This window comes from Limulus polyphemus, unplaced genomic scaffold (assembly GCF_000517525.1).
Source record: "Limulus polyphemus unplaced genomic scaffold, Limulus_polyphemus-2.1.2 Scaffold166, whole genome shotgun sequence".
Taxonomy (NCBI): Eukaryota; Metazoa; Arthropoda; class Merostomata; order Xiphosura; family Limulidae; genus Limulus; species Limulus polyphemus.
In genome coordinates, this window is record NW_013665776.1 from 297,624 (window position 1) to 318,583 (window position 20,960).

At 33.8% G+C, this 20,960-nt stretch overlaps 1 protein-coding gene across 1 annotated transcript in view; it reads right to left on the reverse strand.

Moving 5' to 3' along the window:
• Positions 1–20,748, reverse strand: part of LOC106477480 (monocarboxylate transporter 12-B-like) — a 72,435-nt gene extending 51,687 nt beyond the window's left edge. The window contains exon 1 of the mRNA XM_013938041.2: positions 20,172–20,748. Within this exon, the coding sequence (XP_013793495.1) occupies positions 20,172–20,748 (577 nt within the window). The remainder of the gene's footprint in view (positions 1–20,171) is intronic.
• Between the last annotated feature and the right edge of the window lie 212 nt (positions 20,749–20,960).

The window sequence follows — 20,960 nt, forward strand, 5'->3', positions numbered from 1 at the left end:
TCTTGTCTGACCGTATAGTTGGACTTGACTGACACTCTTATTAGTATGCTCACGTCCTCAAAGAGTAGAACGCATGTTTGCAGAAACGGGACGCACACCATGAACCATCGAACATACTAACCACTAGTCCACGCCTGGCCTTATGAAAAATTTTCATAAGGCCAGGCGTGGACTAGTGGTTAGTATGTTCGATGGTTCATGGTGTGCGTCCCGTTTCTGCAAACATGCGTTCTACTCTTTGAGGACGTGAGTATACTAATAAGAGTGTCAGTCAAGTCCAACTATACGGTCAGACAAGATTAGTCCAAGAGTTGGCAGTTGTGCTGTTGACTACCTAACTTCCTTGTAGTCTAATTAGTTGAGTACTAGCTTCTGCTAAGCACATGTAGCCATTAAATAATACACAACAATGAAGATAAATATGAAATTGATAAGTATCAGTCAGTTAACATGAAATTACAGCCTACTTATGGACGAAAATATTTGGAAGTATGCAAGTGAAAAAAACCCAAAAAAGCTTCTTTTTTAAAGCATGATCGTAAAGTTATTTCTGTCTGCCTCCTCCCACCCCCCACCCCCCCAGTATGTCTGCGGAATTACAACGCTAGAAACCGGATTCCCATACCCGTGGTGGCCAGAGCACAGATAACCCATTGTATAGCTTTGTGTGTAACTTCAAACAAAACAATGGAACAAAATTTCTGTCCATTATAAAAACATTGTATTATAGGTATTCAAGTAACATACGTGTTCACTCACTTCAGGTGTCACGTACGGCCAAATTGGAAGTTGTATTTAAGTTAATTATTATTTTTATTACTTACATTATTTATCATTATTAGTTATGAATGATGTTTTTTTTATTTCAGATTTCAGAACTGACAACTCCTTAAGGGTTCCTCTAATTTAACCCCTTTTTCTTTTCTTTGTTATCTTTTTGGCTTTTTGAAAACAAAACAAAAGTCTACTATAGCAAACCAGGGGATCTTGAAGAACGAAATTTGGTCTAACCTCGAGCACAGAGTAATGCTTTTGTTCTAAAATCAATGACTACTGTGTATACGCATAATGAAACAAGAACGTTAAATAAATTCAATGCGTATTTAAGATTTAATGTTAAACAGGGACTATAATGTATTAAATTCAGTATAACTTGGGATTAAAACATTGGATTCAACGTCACCCAGAAATGAGTCCGTTAGGTTTAATGTGTGTTAATTAGGATAAGCCAGAAAGTAGTGTTAAATTCAAAGCCACCTAAAAGTCAATCTCATCACGTTTATCGTGTTAACCAATGACTACCATATTAAGTTTACAGTAAGCCAGGGACTAAACTGTTAGCTATAACATCATTCAAAAGTGAATGATGTACTTGATTTAGTGTCAACCAAAAATTAATATTCCAGCGTAAGCCAGTAACGAATGTACCTAATCTAGGGTCACCACACAAAAATACATAATTCAAGTAGAAAGTAAACTGTTAGGTTAAGTGCAGGCTAAGATCTAATTTATTAGGTTTGGTGTAAGACTGCCGCTGATTAGAGTGACTTCAACATCGACATTTTGAGTTTAGTGTAAATCAGAGACTCATTTTCAAAAGGAAGGAGGTTTTACATGAATTACACAGTAAATTACATTAATGGAAGATGCAATTAATATGTTTGTTCGCAGAATGTGTAATGTTATTATTATAGGATTTTGACCTTCAGATGTCAAGGTCACGAAAGATGCTCTACTGGAAATTTCTATAGTTATTAGATTCGTTTGATCTTTGATTTGATCTTTGCTAAAAAAATTAATTAATCAAAATTGTCATTTGGATTAAATTTTCTTTCTTGGCCTGCCATTAGTTTCATCTCCAACTCTGATTTCGTACTGATGCATCTGAAGAAGGCCCACAAGAACATTCCATTAAAGCCACGTCTACAATGCCTAAAAAAAAAACCCATCAAGACAAGATCATTTTAATGATTTACTCTTCCTTCCAGTTTTTATGCATTTATGATATAATGTGGCTTGTGTCTGGCTGTCTGTTTCCCTACATATAACCATTAAACGTTAAGAGATTCTTGGATATGCCCCAGAGAGATTTCAAAACCCCTTATTACTCATTTTTACGAGTTTTACAGCCATCTCAATTACCTCCCTAAAACTTACTTCCAGGTTTTTCATCGCAATGAAATTTTCAGGGGTTCTTCGGTATGCCCCAAAAGGATTCTAAAACGCCTTATTTGGTATTAATAGAAAGTGGGTCCACCTTTGGTGCTAATCAGTGCTATGAGTCTGTTTACTAACAGTTGTGATCAACCACTAATAGGAGGCCGATGTCCTAACGGTGTTGAAAAACGGTTACAAGGATAGTGGTGTTTGGGGAGTCTGTATTTTATGTTTTTTAATAACATTCCAGAAATCCTGAAGCACTTCAACCTGGTATAGGGCAGGACTCTCATTGGCCAAGGCAGTTTCAACATGTTAATGTGTCAAATCATTGCTGGACACAGGATGTAATTAAACCATTATGAAGTTGCAAAAAAGCACGATTTTTTTCACAAAAAACATCATTAACATAAACCGTACAGCATTGTTCCACACAATGACGCTAATTCCACCATTCTTTTCGTTGAGATGATACAGTCACTACCCAAAGCTTTCTCCAGAGGAGACATTTGTGAACTAGTTTAGTTGAAAGAAACAAACCTAAATAATGAAAATAGTGATAAGATAAAACTTTTGAATAGCATTGAATATCCAGAATTGCATACTATCCCACTTAAAGATATATTTTGCTTCTTAATTTGCCTGTAAGAAATTCATAATACTTACATTTTCAATAGCTTAACAGTTCACCTCTATGTAAATTCAGTTATAATGCGTAAATTCCATATTTATAGACTACAGTTACGATGAAACTCTGTCTCCTCACTACTTGGCCGAATGGTAGTGTCTGTATGTTAATGTCCAGCATACACCAGTTTAAATAGAAGGTACACATTAATCTTTTCACTGACTTGAGTAACGAGTAATGGAAGTACTTGCAAGATGATTTTGTGTCTCAGTTTAGCTATTTCACAAAGAGTAGACATGTCCTTTTGAGTCTCTTGACTTTCCCACTTGGCCAACTGTGTATGCTATTTGTTCTTAATTTCCTTGCATTGTAATAGAGTAACGTCTTTGACAGTAACTTATCTTTTTACGCAAGTTATGGTAAATAATTTATCAGCTAGTATTTGTATTTAGAATGTGACGCATTCCTTATGGTCAATCTACTTACTACCAATCATATATCTTCTAACTAGTTTAAGAATTATTTAGAATCTGACGCATTCCTTATGGTCAATCTACTTACTACCAATCATATATCTTCTAACTAGTTTAAGAATTATTTAGAATCTGACGCATTCCTTATGGTCAATCTACTTACTACCAATCATATATCTTCTAACTAGTTTAAGAATTATTTAGAATGTGACGCATTCCTTATGGTCTATCTACTTACTATAAATTATATACCTTCTAACTAGTTTAAGAATTATTTAGAATTTAGTTTAATAATTAGGTAGCATGCGCTCTTCAAGTTTATAAAAATTTGAGAGAAATTAAAAACAAGCTAGGTCAGACACAAAGCAATATTTCCCATTTATTCAATAAAAATATTTTTTGTCTGTAATTCCAAATAAATTACCTTGTTTTAATTTGACACAGAAACCATGGCTAATCTGATTTATGTCTGTATTGTGTAGATAATTCATGTTGTCCAAATGTGTTCTACATACTTCTGTTTACCGATGGAAAACTATTTTTATTTTATCTTTTATTTTTGAATCAGCGTATTTGTCCTTTCTTATTAATATGTCTTAGATTCAGAATGTCAAGTACTTCTTCATTTCGTGATTCATTCCCCTTAGTAACACAAGTTGCTTTATGTTAAATATTTATAGTATTCCCAAAAATGTTGGCTAAATCATAACTCCTACATAAGGAACTATTAAACTTAAAATTATATAGAATATAAAAGTTCTTTATCATTTTAGAAAATAAATGGCAAGTGAAATAATTGCTATTATTAAACTGTTTTTGGTATTCCAACTGTTCCATAGGTTTTCATTCTCAAATGATAGACGCAATAATCCGATAAAGAAACGCAAACTGCACATGGAACTATCGGCGCTGTTTCCAGCGCAAGAATCGAACCCTGAACTTTTAACGAAACAAAACCAAAAGCTTACTGCTGAACCATTTGTAGGAATTGGAAACTTTTAAAAAAATCTGAACGTAAGAAACGAACTTTAAAACTAATGTAAGATGATGAGTAAAGTTTAGGAAGCAACTGAGAAGGTGGGATTTTGAATATTTAACAAGATGAAAGTTTCACGAACTGCCAGAGAATTTTATAAATTTTAGGAAGTAAAAAAATTGTAATAAAACAGAACCTTAAATCGAACGTTCAAAACTATAACGTTACCCAAATGTGTAATTCGCTTTACATTCGGCATAAAAGCAATGTAACGAATAATAAAAAAACAGTAACGTGGGAGAGGAGGAAAGGAAGACACGTGAAAAAAAGAATAAGCACCCCTAGGCTAGAAGAAGAGTGATAAAAAAAAAGGAATATACACAGAAAATGTTTAACCACGTGAGAAACAAGAATAAGAAGAATCACGGGAGTGGGATACCAGGTAAAATGCACATGTTAGAAATACGAAAAAAAGTCTTAAAAACGTTCTAAGATACAAGATGAGTAAAGATATCGGAAACATGTTAAAAAGTCCTGGACATGACTGAGATGTAACGGAATAAGAAACATACTATAAAGGTTCTAATAACGTGCTAAAACACAGGAAAATTAGAAATTTAAAAACAAAGGGCTCTAATGACATGCACAATGCAAGACGAGTGCGAAAACGAAACACTAGCATACTAAAGTTTAAAATGAGTATACGACACGAAAATACACCAACATGTAAAGAAAAACAAATAAAAATAAAGCAAGTAAATAAGCCATGAAATTTATTACGATTCAAAATCTATAGAGCCATTGTAAACAACCTTGAATATACAGGTATACACCTTATAGACCATTGTAAACAACCTTGTATACCTGTATATTCAGAATATATAAGGCCATTGTAAACAACCTGTATACCTGTATATTCAGAATATATAAGGCCATTGTAAACAACCTGTATACCTGTATATTCAAAATCTATAAAGCCATTGTAAACAACCTGTATACCAGTATATTCAGAATCTGTAAAGCCATTGTAAACAACCTGTATACCAGTATATTCAGAATCTGTAAAGCCATTGTAAACAACCTGTATACCTGGATAATTCATACATATTTGAGAAATTGTTCTATAATTGCATTACATGTATTTTCAGTTACGACCAACGTAATCAGACTTCCTTTAACCGTCTGTCAACATAACTGCGACAAAGTTAACAGATTTGTTTTTCTAGGTTTTAAAGATTTGGTGATTGTCGTTAGAATATTTTCAATTATCCCTATGTTAATTGATGAATGGTGTAATTTCCTAAAACTTAGTCTTTTTTTTTATTTACTTTTTCAGATTCTAAAATTAAGCATACAAATTTAGTATTTTGCTACACGTATACCCTGAAGACTTAAATCAGAGTAATACTGATTGATTTATTGTCTAAAAGAGCAACGAGTAAACACGTCTGTCATTCAATGCCACTTTGTGATGGGTATCTTAGAATGACAAAGTCTGCACGACGTTTCGCAAAATATTGACCGAAATATTGTAGTAGCAACAAGATCGTGGCCTTGTGTCGCAGAACATGATGGTAGAAGATGGTGTTGTAATTAGATTATGATAGGCTAGATGGTTAAAAGATGACGAATATATCTTTTTCTCGTCACAATGTAGTAGAGAAGATCCGTTATTTCTGTAGATTGATGATAGCGGATAACTATGTGTAAATATGTTACTAGATGGATGACGTTAGAAAGTGGTTGTGTGCAAACACTTTAGTAGATACAGGATGATAGAAGATGACAGTGTGCAAACACTTTAGTAGATACAGGATGATAGAAGATGACAGTGTGCAAACACTTTAGTAGATACAGGATGATAGAAGATGACTGTGTGCAAACACTTTAGTAGATACAGGATGATAGAAGATGACAGTGTGCAAACACTTTAGTAGATACAGGATGATAGAAGATGACAGTGTACAAACATTTTAATAGATACAGGATGAAAGAAGATGGCGGTATGCAAGCATTTTTAGTAAGTGAACGATGAAAGAAGATGGCGGTATGCGAGCATTTTTAGTAAGTGAACGATGATAGAAGGACTGGCATGGCCAGATGGTTAGGGGGCTCGACTCGCAATATGAAGGTCGCGGGTTCGAATCACTGTCCCACCAAACATGCTTGCCCTTTCAGATGTGGGGGCGTTATAATGTGACGATGAATCCCATTATTCGTTGGTAAAAGAGTAGTCCAAGAGTTGGCAGCGGGTGATGATGACTAGCTGCCTTCCCACTAGTTTTTCACTGTTAAATTAGGGACGGCTAGCGCAGATAGCCCTCGTGTAGCTTTGCGCGAAATTCACAACAAACCACATCGATGATAGAAGTCAGCTGTTGTGCGAATATTTTTAGTAGGTATACATGATAGAAAATGGATGCGTGAAAACGTTTTAGTGATAAAATAAAGGTAGAACAGTATATTATGTGGAAAGTTTAGTCCCTTAAGGATGACAGGGAAGGGCTGTGGATATCTGAGGTGCGGCTATTTATGAAATGTTTAATGTGGTCATTCACTTCACACAAACACCGAAAATTATGACAGTCTGTTAACAACCACATTTTTATACTTAGGTACTTTACTATACATATTTTTGTCTATATTTAATAGTCCAAATTATAAAAAAAATGTATTATGTTTACTACAATGCAATAAAAATTAACTATCCAAGGTATTTTGTTTGTTTGTTTCAGAGTAATTGTTTTATAGGGGGGTTATCAAAAGTTTAAATATTCAAATATTTGTAGCCGTAGAACTGTCAGTGAGGTCCATGGACTGTTTAAAAACATTTTTATAAACAATTTGTGCACCAAATTTTCTGTTATTCCACGACTTTATATAAACAAAAACATCATCAATACTACAATTAATTCCACTAATTAGTGATGAAGGCCTCCCCCCCCCATAATGCGCTTAAAAAATCTGTGATTTCGCCCAAATCTTTGTGTGTGTGTGTGTTTGTGGGGGGGGGGATTCTTTGCACTTGTAAGAGGAATGCCCCAATGGTTCATCGGCAGGTGTCCCAGATTACAACGCTAAAATTCGAATTTAGAAACTTGTGGAGAACAGAGCTTAGATAGCCTACGGTGTAGCTTTGTGTTTAATAACAAACAAACAAAATAATGAATACGATGCAATATGTGGACATTCCCTGTGAAGTGAATATTATATACATGAGTCGGTAGTTTGAAGGTTAACGCAGAAATTTAGGTGCATAAAATCACTAATAATAATAATAATTTTAACATGCGCCATCATAATATCGTTAATAATCGAACAGGTATTGCGGCTGATGAGGCGATTTGCGAAAATGATTTAGTTCTTTGGCTGATGAGGTGATTTGTGAAAATGATTTAGTTCTGGCTAATGAGGTGATTGGCGAAAATGATTTAGTTCTTTGGCTGATGAGGGGATTGGCGAAAATGATTTAGTTCTTTGGCTAATGAGGGGATTGGCGAAAATGATTTAGTTCTTTGGCTGATGAGGCGATTTGCGAAAATGATTTAGTTCTTTGGCTGATGAGGTGATTGGCGAAAATGATTTAGTTCTTTCCAAAGAATTAAATCATTTTCGCAAATCACCTCATTAGCCAAAGAACTAAATCATTTTCGCAAATCATCTCATCAGCCAAAGAACTAAATCATTTCCGCAAATCACCTCATTAGCCAAGGAACTAAATCAATTTCGCAAATCGCCTCATCAGCCAAGTCTTATATGAATTTGGGCTTTTTTTAATTTTGTTTGAAGTTAAGCGCAAAGCTACACAATGGGCTATCTGTGCTCTGCCCACCACGGGTATCGAAACCCTATGGCTAGCATTGTAAGTTCGCAGACATCCCGTTGTGCCACTGGAGTTTTGAAAAAATTAGTCTGGTGAAATTTCATTATCGTGTATTAATTTATTTTTTGGCAGATTTTTTTATAACCACGTGAAAAGAAGAAACAATAGTAATTACTGGCTTGCATGAGATATATTTATATATATATATATATATATATAGGAGTATTAAATATTATTTTAATATTAAAATTAATATAAATTAAGCACAATCAATACGTCAAACATTGTTGAATTAATCAAAATAACATATATTTTTCAAAAAAATAAAAACTAAGTTTAGAAAACCATGCTCGATCTCTACACTAGAAGACACTTTGTTCACGTTTCAAACATTTTCTATTATTCTGAATTGACTTCACTAGTCTTATCCGTTCTCAAGTTACCAAAAAAAAGACATTAATATTAAACAGACAACGCTAAACCTCTATCCATTCTGCCACGGCTGAAGGCGGCAATGATGAATTCAACTGACGATTATAATTATGACATCTTACAATGAATAATTACATCTCAACCCTGCTTCATCTCCTACTGTAAACTTGAGATAGTCGTCGATCTTCGTACTCTTGCCTTTGACGTTTTATATCAAGAGTGAATTGAGATAAATGTCAGTTAATAACTGACTGCTCTCTAAATCAAGATTCTCAAATCAAATGCGATTCGTTTATCAAGTAGCTTTCCTTCCATTAGAATGTAGAAGATGTCGTTCATTTCACCACGGTATAAATGACATCTGGTTTATGAAAATCACATCCATAACTATATAGTCGTTATTTTTATCTAATATCTAATGATTGTGTAGCTTTGCTGAAACTAGTATTAATCATATTGAATCAGGACCTTTGTTTGGTGTGATCTATTCTTGAAAAATAACGATAGTGCATTTAATGACATATCCTACACAATCCAGGAACTAGATATGTGATCTTGAAGTAACAAAGTATGTCCCAGTTTCTCTTTAACTCATATTTAAACCACAATGCAAAGATTTTAGTTTCTCTGTATCTTATAGTGAAATCAACACGTTACAGTCCTATTTTCTCTGTATATCTTATTGTGAAATCAAAGCATTATAGTCTTAGTTTCTCTGTATCCTATAGTGAAATCAACCCGTTATAGTCTTGATTTATATGGTGAAATCAACACGTTATAGTCCTATTTTCTCTGTATATCTTATTGTGAAATCAACGCGATATAGTCCTAGTTTCTCTGTATCCTATTGTGAAATCAAAGCATTATAGTCTTAGTTTCTCTGTATCCTATAGTGAAATCAAAGCATTATAGTCTTAGCTTCTCTGTATCCTATAGTGAAATCAACCCGTTATAGTCTTGATTTATATGGTGAAATCAACACGTTATAGTCCTATTTTCTCTGTATATCTTATTGTGAAATCAACGCGATATAGTCCTATTTTCTCTGTATATCTTATTGTGAAATCAACGCGATATAGTCCTAGTTTCTCTGTATCCTATTGTGAAATCAACGCGATATAGTCCTAGTTTCTCTGTATCCTATTGTGAAATCAAAGCATTATAGTCTTAGTTTCTCTGTATCCTATAGTGAAATCAAAGCATTATAGTCTTAGCTTCTCTGTATCCTATAGTGAAATCAAAGCATTATAGTCTTAGTTTCTCTGTATCCTATAGTGAAATTTAGGACTATAACGTGTTGATTTCACCATATAAATCAAGACTATAACGGGTTGATTTCACTATAGGATACAGAGAAACTAAGACTATAACGTGATAATTTCACCATATGCTACAGAGAAACTAGGACTATAACGTGATTATTTCACTATAAAATACAGACTAAGTATCTAATGTGGTGATTTCGCTATCGAATAAAGAGAAACTAGGACTATAACGTGTTGATTTCACCATATAAATCAAGATTATAACGTGTTGATTTCACTATAGGATACAGAGAAATTAAGACTATAATGCTTTGTTTCTCTGTATATCTTATTGTGAAATCAACGCGTTATAGTCCTAGTTGTTCTGTATCCTATAGTGAAATCAAAGCATTATAGTCTTAGTTTCTCTGTATTCTATACTGAAATCAACACGTTATAGGTTTGATTTATATGGTGAAATCAACACGTTATAGTCCTAGTTTCTCTGTATCCGATATTGAAATATCATGTTATAGTCCTAGTTTCTCTGTAGCATATGGTGCAATTATTACGTTATAGTCTTAGTTTTGCTGTAGCATATAGTGAAATCAACACGTTATAGGTTTGATTTATATGGTGAAATCAACACGTTATAGTCCTAGTTTCTCTGTATCCGATAGTGAAATATCACGTTATAGTCGTAGTTTCTCTGTAGCATATAGTGAAATCATAGTGATACTTAGAAATCCCAATTAAGAACTGATAATAAAATAAATATTGGATTTAGCTTTTAATAATAGAATTTTTAGAATTATCTTAATGTAATCTAAAGTCTTATAAACATTGAAAGTAATATAAAACAAGCCCAAACATTCTGGATTATAATGAACTGTGAAAATATAATATAGTCTTGAACTACGTGAAATGGATCTTGTATTTCTTTATAAGAACAATGTATTCTGTATATACGACTTCAATGTTATGTACACTAACCTGTTAAAGGAAGATAATATCTGTCGCTTTACAGGGTTATTTCATAAAAACGTAGACGAGGATACAAATAATTTCAATCAACTATTTAAAATTGTTTCTCAATAAACACTACACCCTATTTTATTCCTAAAATTTGTTTGGTACTTAACATTTAGATTGAATTTTACAGAAAATTTAAAGACAAATTAAAGACATACTTTTCAAAAAAAATGTTTTGCCTAAATATGGAAAATACTTATTTGCATTACTTCGACTTAATGTAAGCAATTCAAAGAGCGACGTCAGGGCAGGTTACTTTAAATATATCTGTCAATCAATGATTCCCTGATGTTTACAGATGTTAATACATCATGTTTATCATAAGGTGAAGAAACTTCATCATTTCTTATCAAAATCATGTCATATCTTCATTTAAAAATCGATATTGTATATTAAATTAAATTTTCTCCAATGAATGTGTGTGTAAATCAAATTAAAATATTATTCCCTAAGACATGATCATATTAAGACATACGCCCAAATTAAAGATTATTCCATAAGACCTGAGCATATTATGGAGACGTTGATAAGTTTTCCCAAATTGTAGTCTTAATCACCATGACCAGGTTATTATGTAATCTTTATGAGAAAATGTGTAGTGTTGCGTAATGTAAATGAAAGTGCCTTTCTTGCCATGCTTTGCTGTCTCGGGATACACGCCATTCTTGTTTTCTCATACAAGATTTATCTTAGAATTCAACAAACAGAAGGTATAAAATACTTGCTTCATGTACATTGTGTTTGTATCATTATAGTGATACATTATCCCGCTATTTGGTTAGAAGTAGCAGTGTATGTAGAGAGTGTTGCAGACTGATTTACTTCAGCAGCTTTCGAGATGTCTGTGCCTGGGTGGTCTGTGACCTGGCCGTTTAGCTTGTTCGTTTGTTTTGAATTTTCGCGCAAAGCTACACGAGGGCTAGCTGCGCTAGCCGTCCCTAATTTAGCAGTTAAAAAATACTAGAGAAAAGGTAGCTAGTCATCACCCCCCGCCGCCAACTCTTGGTCTACTCGTATACCGACGAATAGTGGAATTGACCGTCACATAACACCCCCACGGCTAAAATTCGAACCCGAGACCCGCATATTGCCAGTCGAGCGCTCTAACCACCCGTCCATGTCAGGTCCCGTTTAGCTAAAGTTTCGCATAGGATATCGTTCATGCTGCCAATGTCATATAACAAATATCATCCTAAGAAGTGTGAAATTCTGTAAAGGTAGGAAAATGTTGTTAGGCGAAAATAATGTAATGTCTTCTCTAACTGATAATGCTTGAAATTTAAATTTTAGATTTAATTTATAGCCATAAACTACTGCTTTGACGACTAAATATGAAACCTGAGCCACATAAAAATACAACAACCGTCTACCATTTACATTAATTAACTAGTAAATCTGCATAATGTTGTTTTATCCAAGACGGTCTACTATTTCTATTCTGTCTTCTAATTTCCTGATGCAACTATCAAACGCAGACCTGTAATTTAGTTGACCTTTGTAAGCTTTGCTTAGAGTGTAATGAGGCCAGTCGTGATTTGACGTCCTCCCTACCATTTTATTTGCTGTAGGTTGTTAACATTAACTGTCTGGCTTGCATACATCACGTTAAAGGAGGATCAGTGAATTCACTTAGTAAAACGTGGAATTTTAGAGGAAAACTGATTCTTGCTAAGCATTTTCATCATAAACGCTCAGTGATAAACTTGGGGGCTTAAAATGTTGAAAATCAGTGTTCGATACCCTATGGCCAAAGCGCAGATTGCCCATTATGTAGCTTTATTATTCGAGTATTAACGAATATTCTATCAAACCCCTGTACAATATAGAGCTTGGGAATGGCTGAAGCTAATATTTTAATGGTAGTGTCATTTCTCATCCTAAATAGCACCGTATTAGAAGTAGATTACAGTAATTTAAAATCGAGAGATATCGTTATATTATTGTGCTTTGAAATATTCTCATCTCACTTGTTAAGAGAGTTGTACAAATCTAAGGGAAGAAATCCATTAAAAATATCTAGACACAGAGGCACTAAATAGGGAGAAATCTAGACACAGGGGTATTACGTAGGAAGAAATCTAGACACAGGGGTATTACGTAGGAAGAAACCTAGACACAGGGGCACTATGTAGGAAGAAATCTAGTCACAGGGGTACTACGTAGGAAGAAATCTAGACACGGGCACTATATAGGGAAAGATGTAGTCACAGGGACACTAAATAGTGAGAAATCTGGACACATGGGCATTACCTAGGAAGAAATCTAGACACGGGCCCTAAATAGACAATAATATAGTCACAGCAACACTACATAGGGAGAAATCTATAGAATAAAATACTATAGAATGTACTCCTATTTCTTGTCTGTAGATAACTTATCATGCAGTGAAAATATACAGAGCAAGTAAACGTGAGAAACTTATCATCGTCTTATTCTATATATGAATGTATAAGTTGAGATTTGTTTGTTGTTCAGCACAAAACTACACAATGAGCGGGTATCGAAACCGAATTTGTTATAAGCCCTCAAACTTATTGTTGGGCCACCGGGAGTGGGGGAGGGAGGCTAAGCTCAAGCAGACGTGTTCATATTAGTATTAGAAATTATAAGTCATGCTTTTAATTGGGTCATTTATCAGCTCTGTTTTGAAAATACCTTGATAATATCAAATATTATACAGTAGACATTATATTTCTGAAAACATTTAAGTTCATTATATACAAGGTTGGCAAGCAAACTCCACAACAAAGAAAAGCAAACGCCATACAATAACACAACAAGCCTTCTTTACCACTAGGCCAAACTTGCGTTGATAACTTTGGTTGATCTTTGAACGTTGTTAACGTTAGAATGATAAATTGATCATGGAATCACTCAAAACGTTTGTTGTGTTACTTTTAATTCTGTTTTCCTTTATTGGGGGTTCGCTATGGCCCATCATTTCTTCTGGGTTATCAAGCGATACCACTTTTAAAACAGTTAGAAAAACGGCAAGTCTGGGGGTTTCGATACATGTGGCGGGCACGACACAAATAGCCCTCTTATATACACTTGTGCTAAACAACAAACAAGCAAAAAGTGTGCACAAAATCACATATAAACCACTGAATGAAACTGGTATCGATTGAATAATGTAGGCAAGAACTATCTATAATCAAAGAATCTAGCGTTGAATAACTGATTAGTAAAATTATCTAAAGATGTCCGTTTAACGTTGAGTAACAGATCAACATGTAATAGATAATAAATAAACTGTAATTTTTCAAAACTTCAAACGCAATACAGAATGAGAAAAGAAGATTCTGGATAGCATTAAATGAAATTATAAGAAAGTAGTTCTTCCTTGAAATGTGTTAACTATATTGATTGTAATCAAATGTAATTGTTTGAAATTATGACCAAACTAGACAAAAACAAAGCGATTGAGGTTACTACTCTTAACAAGCGTTTCCTTATTAAGTTTTATGATGTAAAAATAATCTATCTAAACATTATATGTTGTCGTTAAGAAATATTCACTAAAGTATTATTGTTCTTAGCCTGAGTTGTTGTTTTTTAAGCTTGAGTTAATGTTGTCTTGTACAATGACATAAACCTACGCCTCCATTTCAGTGATTTACAATTATAAACCGTTCAGCAAACTGCGGAATTATTTGTCGTAAAGCCAAGAATAAAATGTTTGTAACTAACTAAACGAAATTAATGACCAAAACTTATGTACTCTGAATATCGCCTACATGGGCGTTGCCTTACATAGTACAAGCACCGGGATACACTGCATTCAAAATTCAAATGTGTTCCTCCAAAACGAAAATAGTAGTATAGGTTTAAAAATATTTTCAAACTTTTTTTTTTTGCTCTTAGAAAACTTAGTTGGGTTTATTTGACTGTACAAGTCTTGTCAGAGTTTACTTCTCTCAGTTCCAGTCTGTTCTGTAATAATTATTATTATTTATTTTTTAAACGTTTTTGGTAAACGCTTATACATGAAAATTGATATCGTTCTACCGTTCACTCCTGCTGAAAACAACTCCTCTCCGAAACTCCAGGATTTTAGAGTCACCGTATATATATCTATATATTTGAAGCAGTACTAAATAACGCTTCATCTGAGACAGGCGACCATAGAATTTTAAATATATGGAAATCGCTGGGTTTGTTTGGTGACTAAATAGGCTAAAAGTGACTATTAGTTTTCTGCTAGGTGATGCGTCCTAATGCCATATCTCCAGCTGGATATATAAAAAAACGTAAGATATGAAAACGGATTCATAATATTATGATATTTCTATGATAAATTATTTAAAAATAAGAGTAACCTTAGCCAAAAAATTATGCTGGTGAAGAAAAGAAATGGATAGAATTAAAACTATTAAAAATAGCTAGAATTTAATTTGATAACACTGCACTTTACAATCGGAATTTCCTTCTTCAGTATTAGCAGTTGTGATTAACACTCTTCTAAAAAAAGAAAAACATATTTTCACAACGTTTAGGTCACGCACGTGCAAGCCATCTTGTTTGCCATCAGCTACTAGTAGTTATTTATATCTTACTAAGCATCTTACTGGTAGATATATAGTTTACAACAGGTGGTTCTGCTTTATTCGTTGGACCGGATTATGAGAGTTTAACCATACACCTGCAGAAGGCAGAAATCGACTTCATGAGAATTTAACTACACACCTGCAGAAGACAGAAATCAACTAAAGACTCGGTTGCCGGCTAGATAAATTATATATTACTTTATCAATATGACCTTTTTTATCTAGTACAGCGTTCAGATCTGTTTTAGCACCAGAATTAAGATGGTCGAGGAATCTTGTAGTAAAAAAAATTAAATTATCGTTGATTTTTTTCGATTATATTTTCTAGAAAAAAAAAATAGCGTTTTGAATATATATATATTCACTGATCGCTTTAAAAGTTTCCACAACCAGATTACAAAAATAGTATACATAAAACGAAGTACGGGGCACCTGGTGTGGATCGAAACAGAGATCGGAAGACTCATGGGAAAGAAAGAATATAAAAAAACTAGTTAGATGTGTTTGTTTGTTGAATTTCGCACAAAGCATCTGTACTAACTATCCCTAATTCAAAAGTGATAGACCAGGGGACAAATTGACTGGAAATTTCACTGTTATAACACAAATCACAAATTGTTTTTTTATTGTATAAAAATGTTAGTTTTAAAAGATCCAAAACTTTAAAAAGTGTGTCCTGTAACATGAAAACAAAACAGATATTTGGTTTTTGATTATGTGTTTTATATATATATATATATATATATCGATGACACTAGATGATAACTGTGGACTATTTAACATTATCTAAAACATGAAGTACAATAGTATGCATTATTATCATGCTGTTACATTCAGGTTAGAAATTATCACCTGCTGATATGTTTAAGTTAGAAACCTCAAGTTTCCCAATTGTTAGAAATGGCCAGTTTTTCGTTTTTTTCTACAGTTTATTAGTCGCTACAATATTCAATTTAGAAAATGCCCTTTTACTTCTATATTTAAGTTAGAAATCACCAGTTGCTCCATTGTTAGAAATGACCAGTTTTTTTTTGTTTAGGCTACAATTTACTAGTCGCTACAATATTCAGTTTAGAAAATGCCCACTTACTTCTATATTTAAGTTAGGAATCATCAGTTGCTCCATTGTTAGAAACAATAGGCTACAATTTACTAGTCGCTACAATATTCAGTTTAGAAAATGCCCACTTACTTCTATATTTAAGTTAGGAATCATCAGTTGCTCCATTGTCAAAAATTATCAGTTGCTAATAGAATAGTACTCAACTGACGAATTTATACATTCTGATCAATATAGTATTTTAGTTGTATTTTGTAATGATCTATAACATATACTATTTCTAGTCAGTTTGTTATACAGGGTTGGCTTTATTAATTTGGAAGTTACTATCTTAATTTTGAATTATATAATTAGTTTGGTTTTCAGCGTAAATTCTCAAAAATGATGAATTTTTGCTATCATCATGTTAAAAAAGACAAAATGTTATTACATTCAGGTTAATAAATTACTAATTACTTTTACATTTAATTTAAAAATTTTACCTTCAGTTGAAAAATGATCAGATACTGATTCCATCAGATTAGGTCTTATTTGTGACCACATTATCTTCTACTTTTATATAAATGTTTACATACATAAATTTTGAGAGTGTATTTCGAATTAAAATTTTAAAAGACAGTCATTGGTTGTTTGTCTAGTAAAAATGTACGCGTGTACACTTTAACAACAAATAAAATGACACTGAATGATTGGTAAAAACAATGGTCTTATTTTGATACTTTTACAAGATTATTTTGATATAATCACCAGTAATTTTAGGCTGATCGAGGCCTAGTGACTCGCATGCTCGGACTGTGAATCTGACGATTCATGGTTTGCGAGATTCGATTCAGAAAAAACAAACAATCTCTGCAGGTTGGAGCCGTTGATGCGTTATAAAAGTGACAGGTGAAATCCCACTATTCAATCAGACAAGAACAGCCAAAAGTTGGTGGTTGATTCTGTAAATTAACTGCGTTCTTTCTAGGTTATCATTTCAAAAATTAGGAAATGCTATGCGTGAAAATCTGATACAAGTAAACAAACCAGTAATTTTCATCACTGGCATTTTACATTAAACCAAATGTAGTATTTAAGTAGTTGTTGACCACATTTAAAATAATAATAATAACTTTTTTGTGTGAAATTCGCCATAACAGTCATCCGTATCCACAAAAGTAAGGTATTTAAAGTTGTTTTTTGTAATATATGGCTTACCGTGCAAGGAACGCCACTATAGCGAATTCATTCCCTCGTACAAAAGCTATATTCATTATACCCATCATTTTAAAATCTGTATCAGTATTTATTAAGGATAAAAATTAATTAACAATAAAAACAGACTACATATGGTACCGAAAATATCTTACCGTATAATGTGTTTAATTGGTTTTTCTTAATCAACGAAGTAGAAACATATTTAAGTCTAATAAGAGACCCATAGTGAAAAAAATATAAAGTTCAAAGCTAAGTACTTCAACTTCGTGCTCTTTTTTTGTGTGTGTTTCTTAATGAAATGTTTGAAAGTATAAACTATTGCTTGGAGTATTAGGTCGTTTTCTTATATACTTCAGATGTGATTACAACTAAGCCACTTAAAATTCATTAGAAAATAGTAAAACTTACGGTGTTAAGAGAAGATTAAAAGTAAGCTGGCTTGACTTTGTTTACACATTACATGAAACAAGGGTTTGTAGTCGTTTTAGTGATTGTCAGTCGAGGTTAAACCCAAACAGCTGAGCTTAACACCTTCCCTTGATGCTGTAAACTTGTCCCTAGATTTGGTTGTTAACACCCCTCCATTGTTACTGTAAGTTTGTCTCAGATTTGGTTTTTAACTCCTTCCATTGATGCTATACGGTTGTCTCAGATTTGGTTATTAACATCTTCCCTTGATGCTGTAAGCTTGTCTCAGATTTGGTTATCAACACCTTCCCTTGATGCTGTAAGCTTGTCTCAGATTTGGTTATTAACATCTTCCCTTGATGCTGTAAGCTTGTCTCAAATTTGGTGGTTAACACCTTCCCTTGATGCTGTAAGCTTGTCTCAGATTTGGTGGTTAACACCTTACCTTGATGCTGTAAGCATGTCTCAGATTTGATTGTTATCACCTTACCTTGATGCTGTAAGCTTGTCTCAGATTTGGTTGTTATCACCTTACCTTGATGCTGTAAGCTTGTTTCAGATTTGGTTGTTATCACCTTACCTTGATGCTGTAAGCTTTTTTCCATATCGTCTCAGATTTGTTTGTTGTTTTGATTTTTCATATCAAACACCATAAATATCTTCAATTGAAAATATCTGCCGTAATATTAGCTCATTAAATATATTCTATCTCATGCCAGTGTTCTAACATTAGTGCATTAAATAATCGTATCTCAGGTTAGTTTACTAATATTAGCGCATACAATATATTTCATCTCACGTCAGTGTACCAATATTAGATCACAGTATATATTATATCTAATTTCAGCGTACAAACATTAGCGGATAGAATATCTTTTTTATTTCATTCCATTGTACTAATACTAGCGCATTGAATGTATTTTATCTCACGCCAGTGTACTAAGTTAGTACATTGATATTTTATACGAGTATTACTCATCTCTAACCATTGCGTCTTGACTTTAACTTATTAGCCTCTGTGCTACTAGGTTTAACTTTAATATCACAAAGGTTTCAAAATATGCACAGTCATCCATAAACGGTTTGTCTTTCACACCATGACTGTGATGCTTGAAAGATCGATGTCAGAAAACTGAATTTCTTATGATTTTAATAAACCAACTTATGATTCAATAATGTCAAGCCTTTAGTGTCCGCTTGGAAATGCCCTTACGAACATCCTGGTATTTGTTCTTTTCTAGTATCGTTAAACATGTCACGAGATAACTCGGTATCGAGAAGACTGGATAAAGTAAGTCAATATTAAGGTTCATATAGACTTTTTAAACAGATGTTTATTAAGGTATTTAAAGAAAAAATTATCATGGGTCCATGACTTTCGTTACCGGTCCCTAATTACCTATGACTCATGCAAAAAAATGTAAACAAAAAACTCCATCAATAATGAAGTTAATCCCTATACTTAATTCTGGAGTGTCCAATATATTTTACAAAGAAAATCAGTGATTTCGCTCAACTTTTTTTTGGTACATTCTTTACACTAACAACTTTTAGAGGCAAAAACAAAATTACTCAATATAACCAATAGGGAACGATATAAAAACAAGTAGGTAATTTGAGTCATTCTTAAAAATGATAATAATCGAGAGCTCAATGATAAAACAGTTAAAGCAACACTGATGGAGAATTAAGCAGCTATTCATCAGTATAACAAAACTGAGGCCTTTATAATAAAAAGGATGAAGGAACTCTGTTGGAGAGTTAAGCATGGTTTTCAAACGAGACCCAAAACTCGAGCGCTTTCGAACAGTTACTATTGTTCTTCAGAAGAATGAAAGAGTTAAGCAGCTATTCATCAATATAACAATAACTGACTGACATAACACTGATGGAGAATTAAGCAGTTATTAACCAGTAACTAAAAGGACTAAATCAACTTTGATTGAGAAATAAAAAAGCGCAACAGTAATGAACGTTTAATATAAAACAACTAACTCAATGCACAATACTAATACCTATGCGACCTTTAAAATGATGGTCAACAAATATAAACGCGCTAAGAAGTAACATATCAGTAACTGGTTCAATTCATAGCAATTATATTTTAAGTGTAAAAATGCTGACGACCTACTTTTCCCGATATTAAATGTTTCATAAGCTACAAATTTACTTACGTTATTTATATTAGGCTTACCTGCTCCTATAATGTTGACGTCAGAGCGAAAGTGCTTTTGTGTTTGATAGATGAAGAAGCCGTATGCGGCCAGCAGACCAACGGTCAGTAACTGTGCTATCGTAGCACATCCACATACCATCCATCCCCACCCACCTTCGGGATAGTAATGTTGGTGAATAGTTGCTGCTTTGGGATTATCAGGAGACAAAGACAAGTTTAAGCCAGGGATCTGACCGTTAAGATTGTGTTGGCTGCCCCTTAGTCGTCCACTGTTACGTTCGTTACTTGCTGCGGCAAAGCCGAGATAATTTGCGGCACCGTGGGCATCCTCTACGCATGAGACGCTAGGTGCTCGGCGAATTTGCCCTGCAAAGAAAGCTCCCGCTCCGCGGCTGGTAAAATAGGGGCTGCGAGGGTCCGATGAGACTACAGATTTGGACCGGTATTTTCTTCTTTCTGAGAGAGTGCGCGCGTTACAATGACGTTCAGGGGCATTCTCCCGCGATGGGTTCTTGGCCAAATACTTGGCCCTACTAGCACCAGGAGTCAGAGGCTTGTCCGAGATGCTATAAGAGTCGGTATTGATGGTCAGCATGATGGTCAGAATAAGAACCAAGTATATGTCCACACATTTTGGAGCGTTTGCATGTTACCTCCTTAGTTTTAAAACAAAGAGTGCAAGTCAACACTTGGGTCCTCGCTTCTGAGCCAACTCTCACCTCATCTACTCACTGAAACAAAAACACGCACTGATACTTGGGGGCGCTACGAAGCACGTGCAGGCTCACTAAATAGACAGTGTAAGGA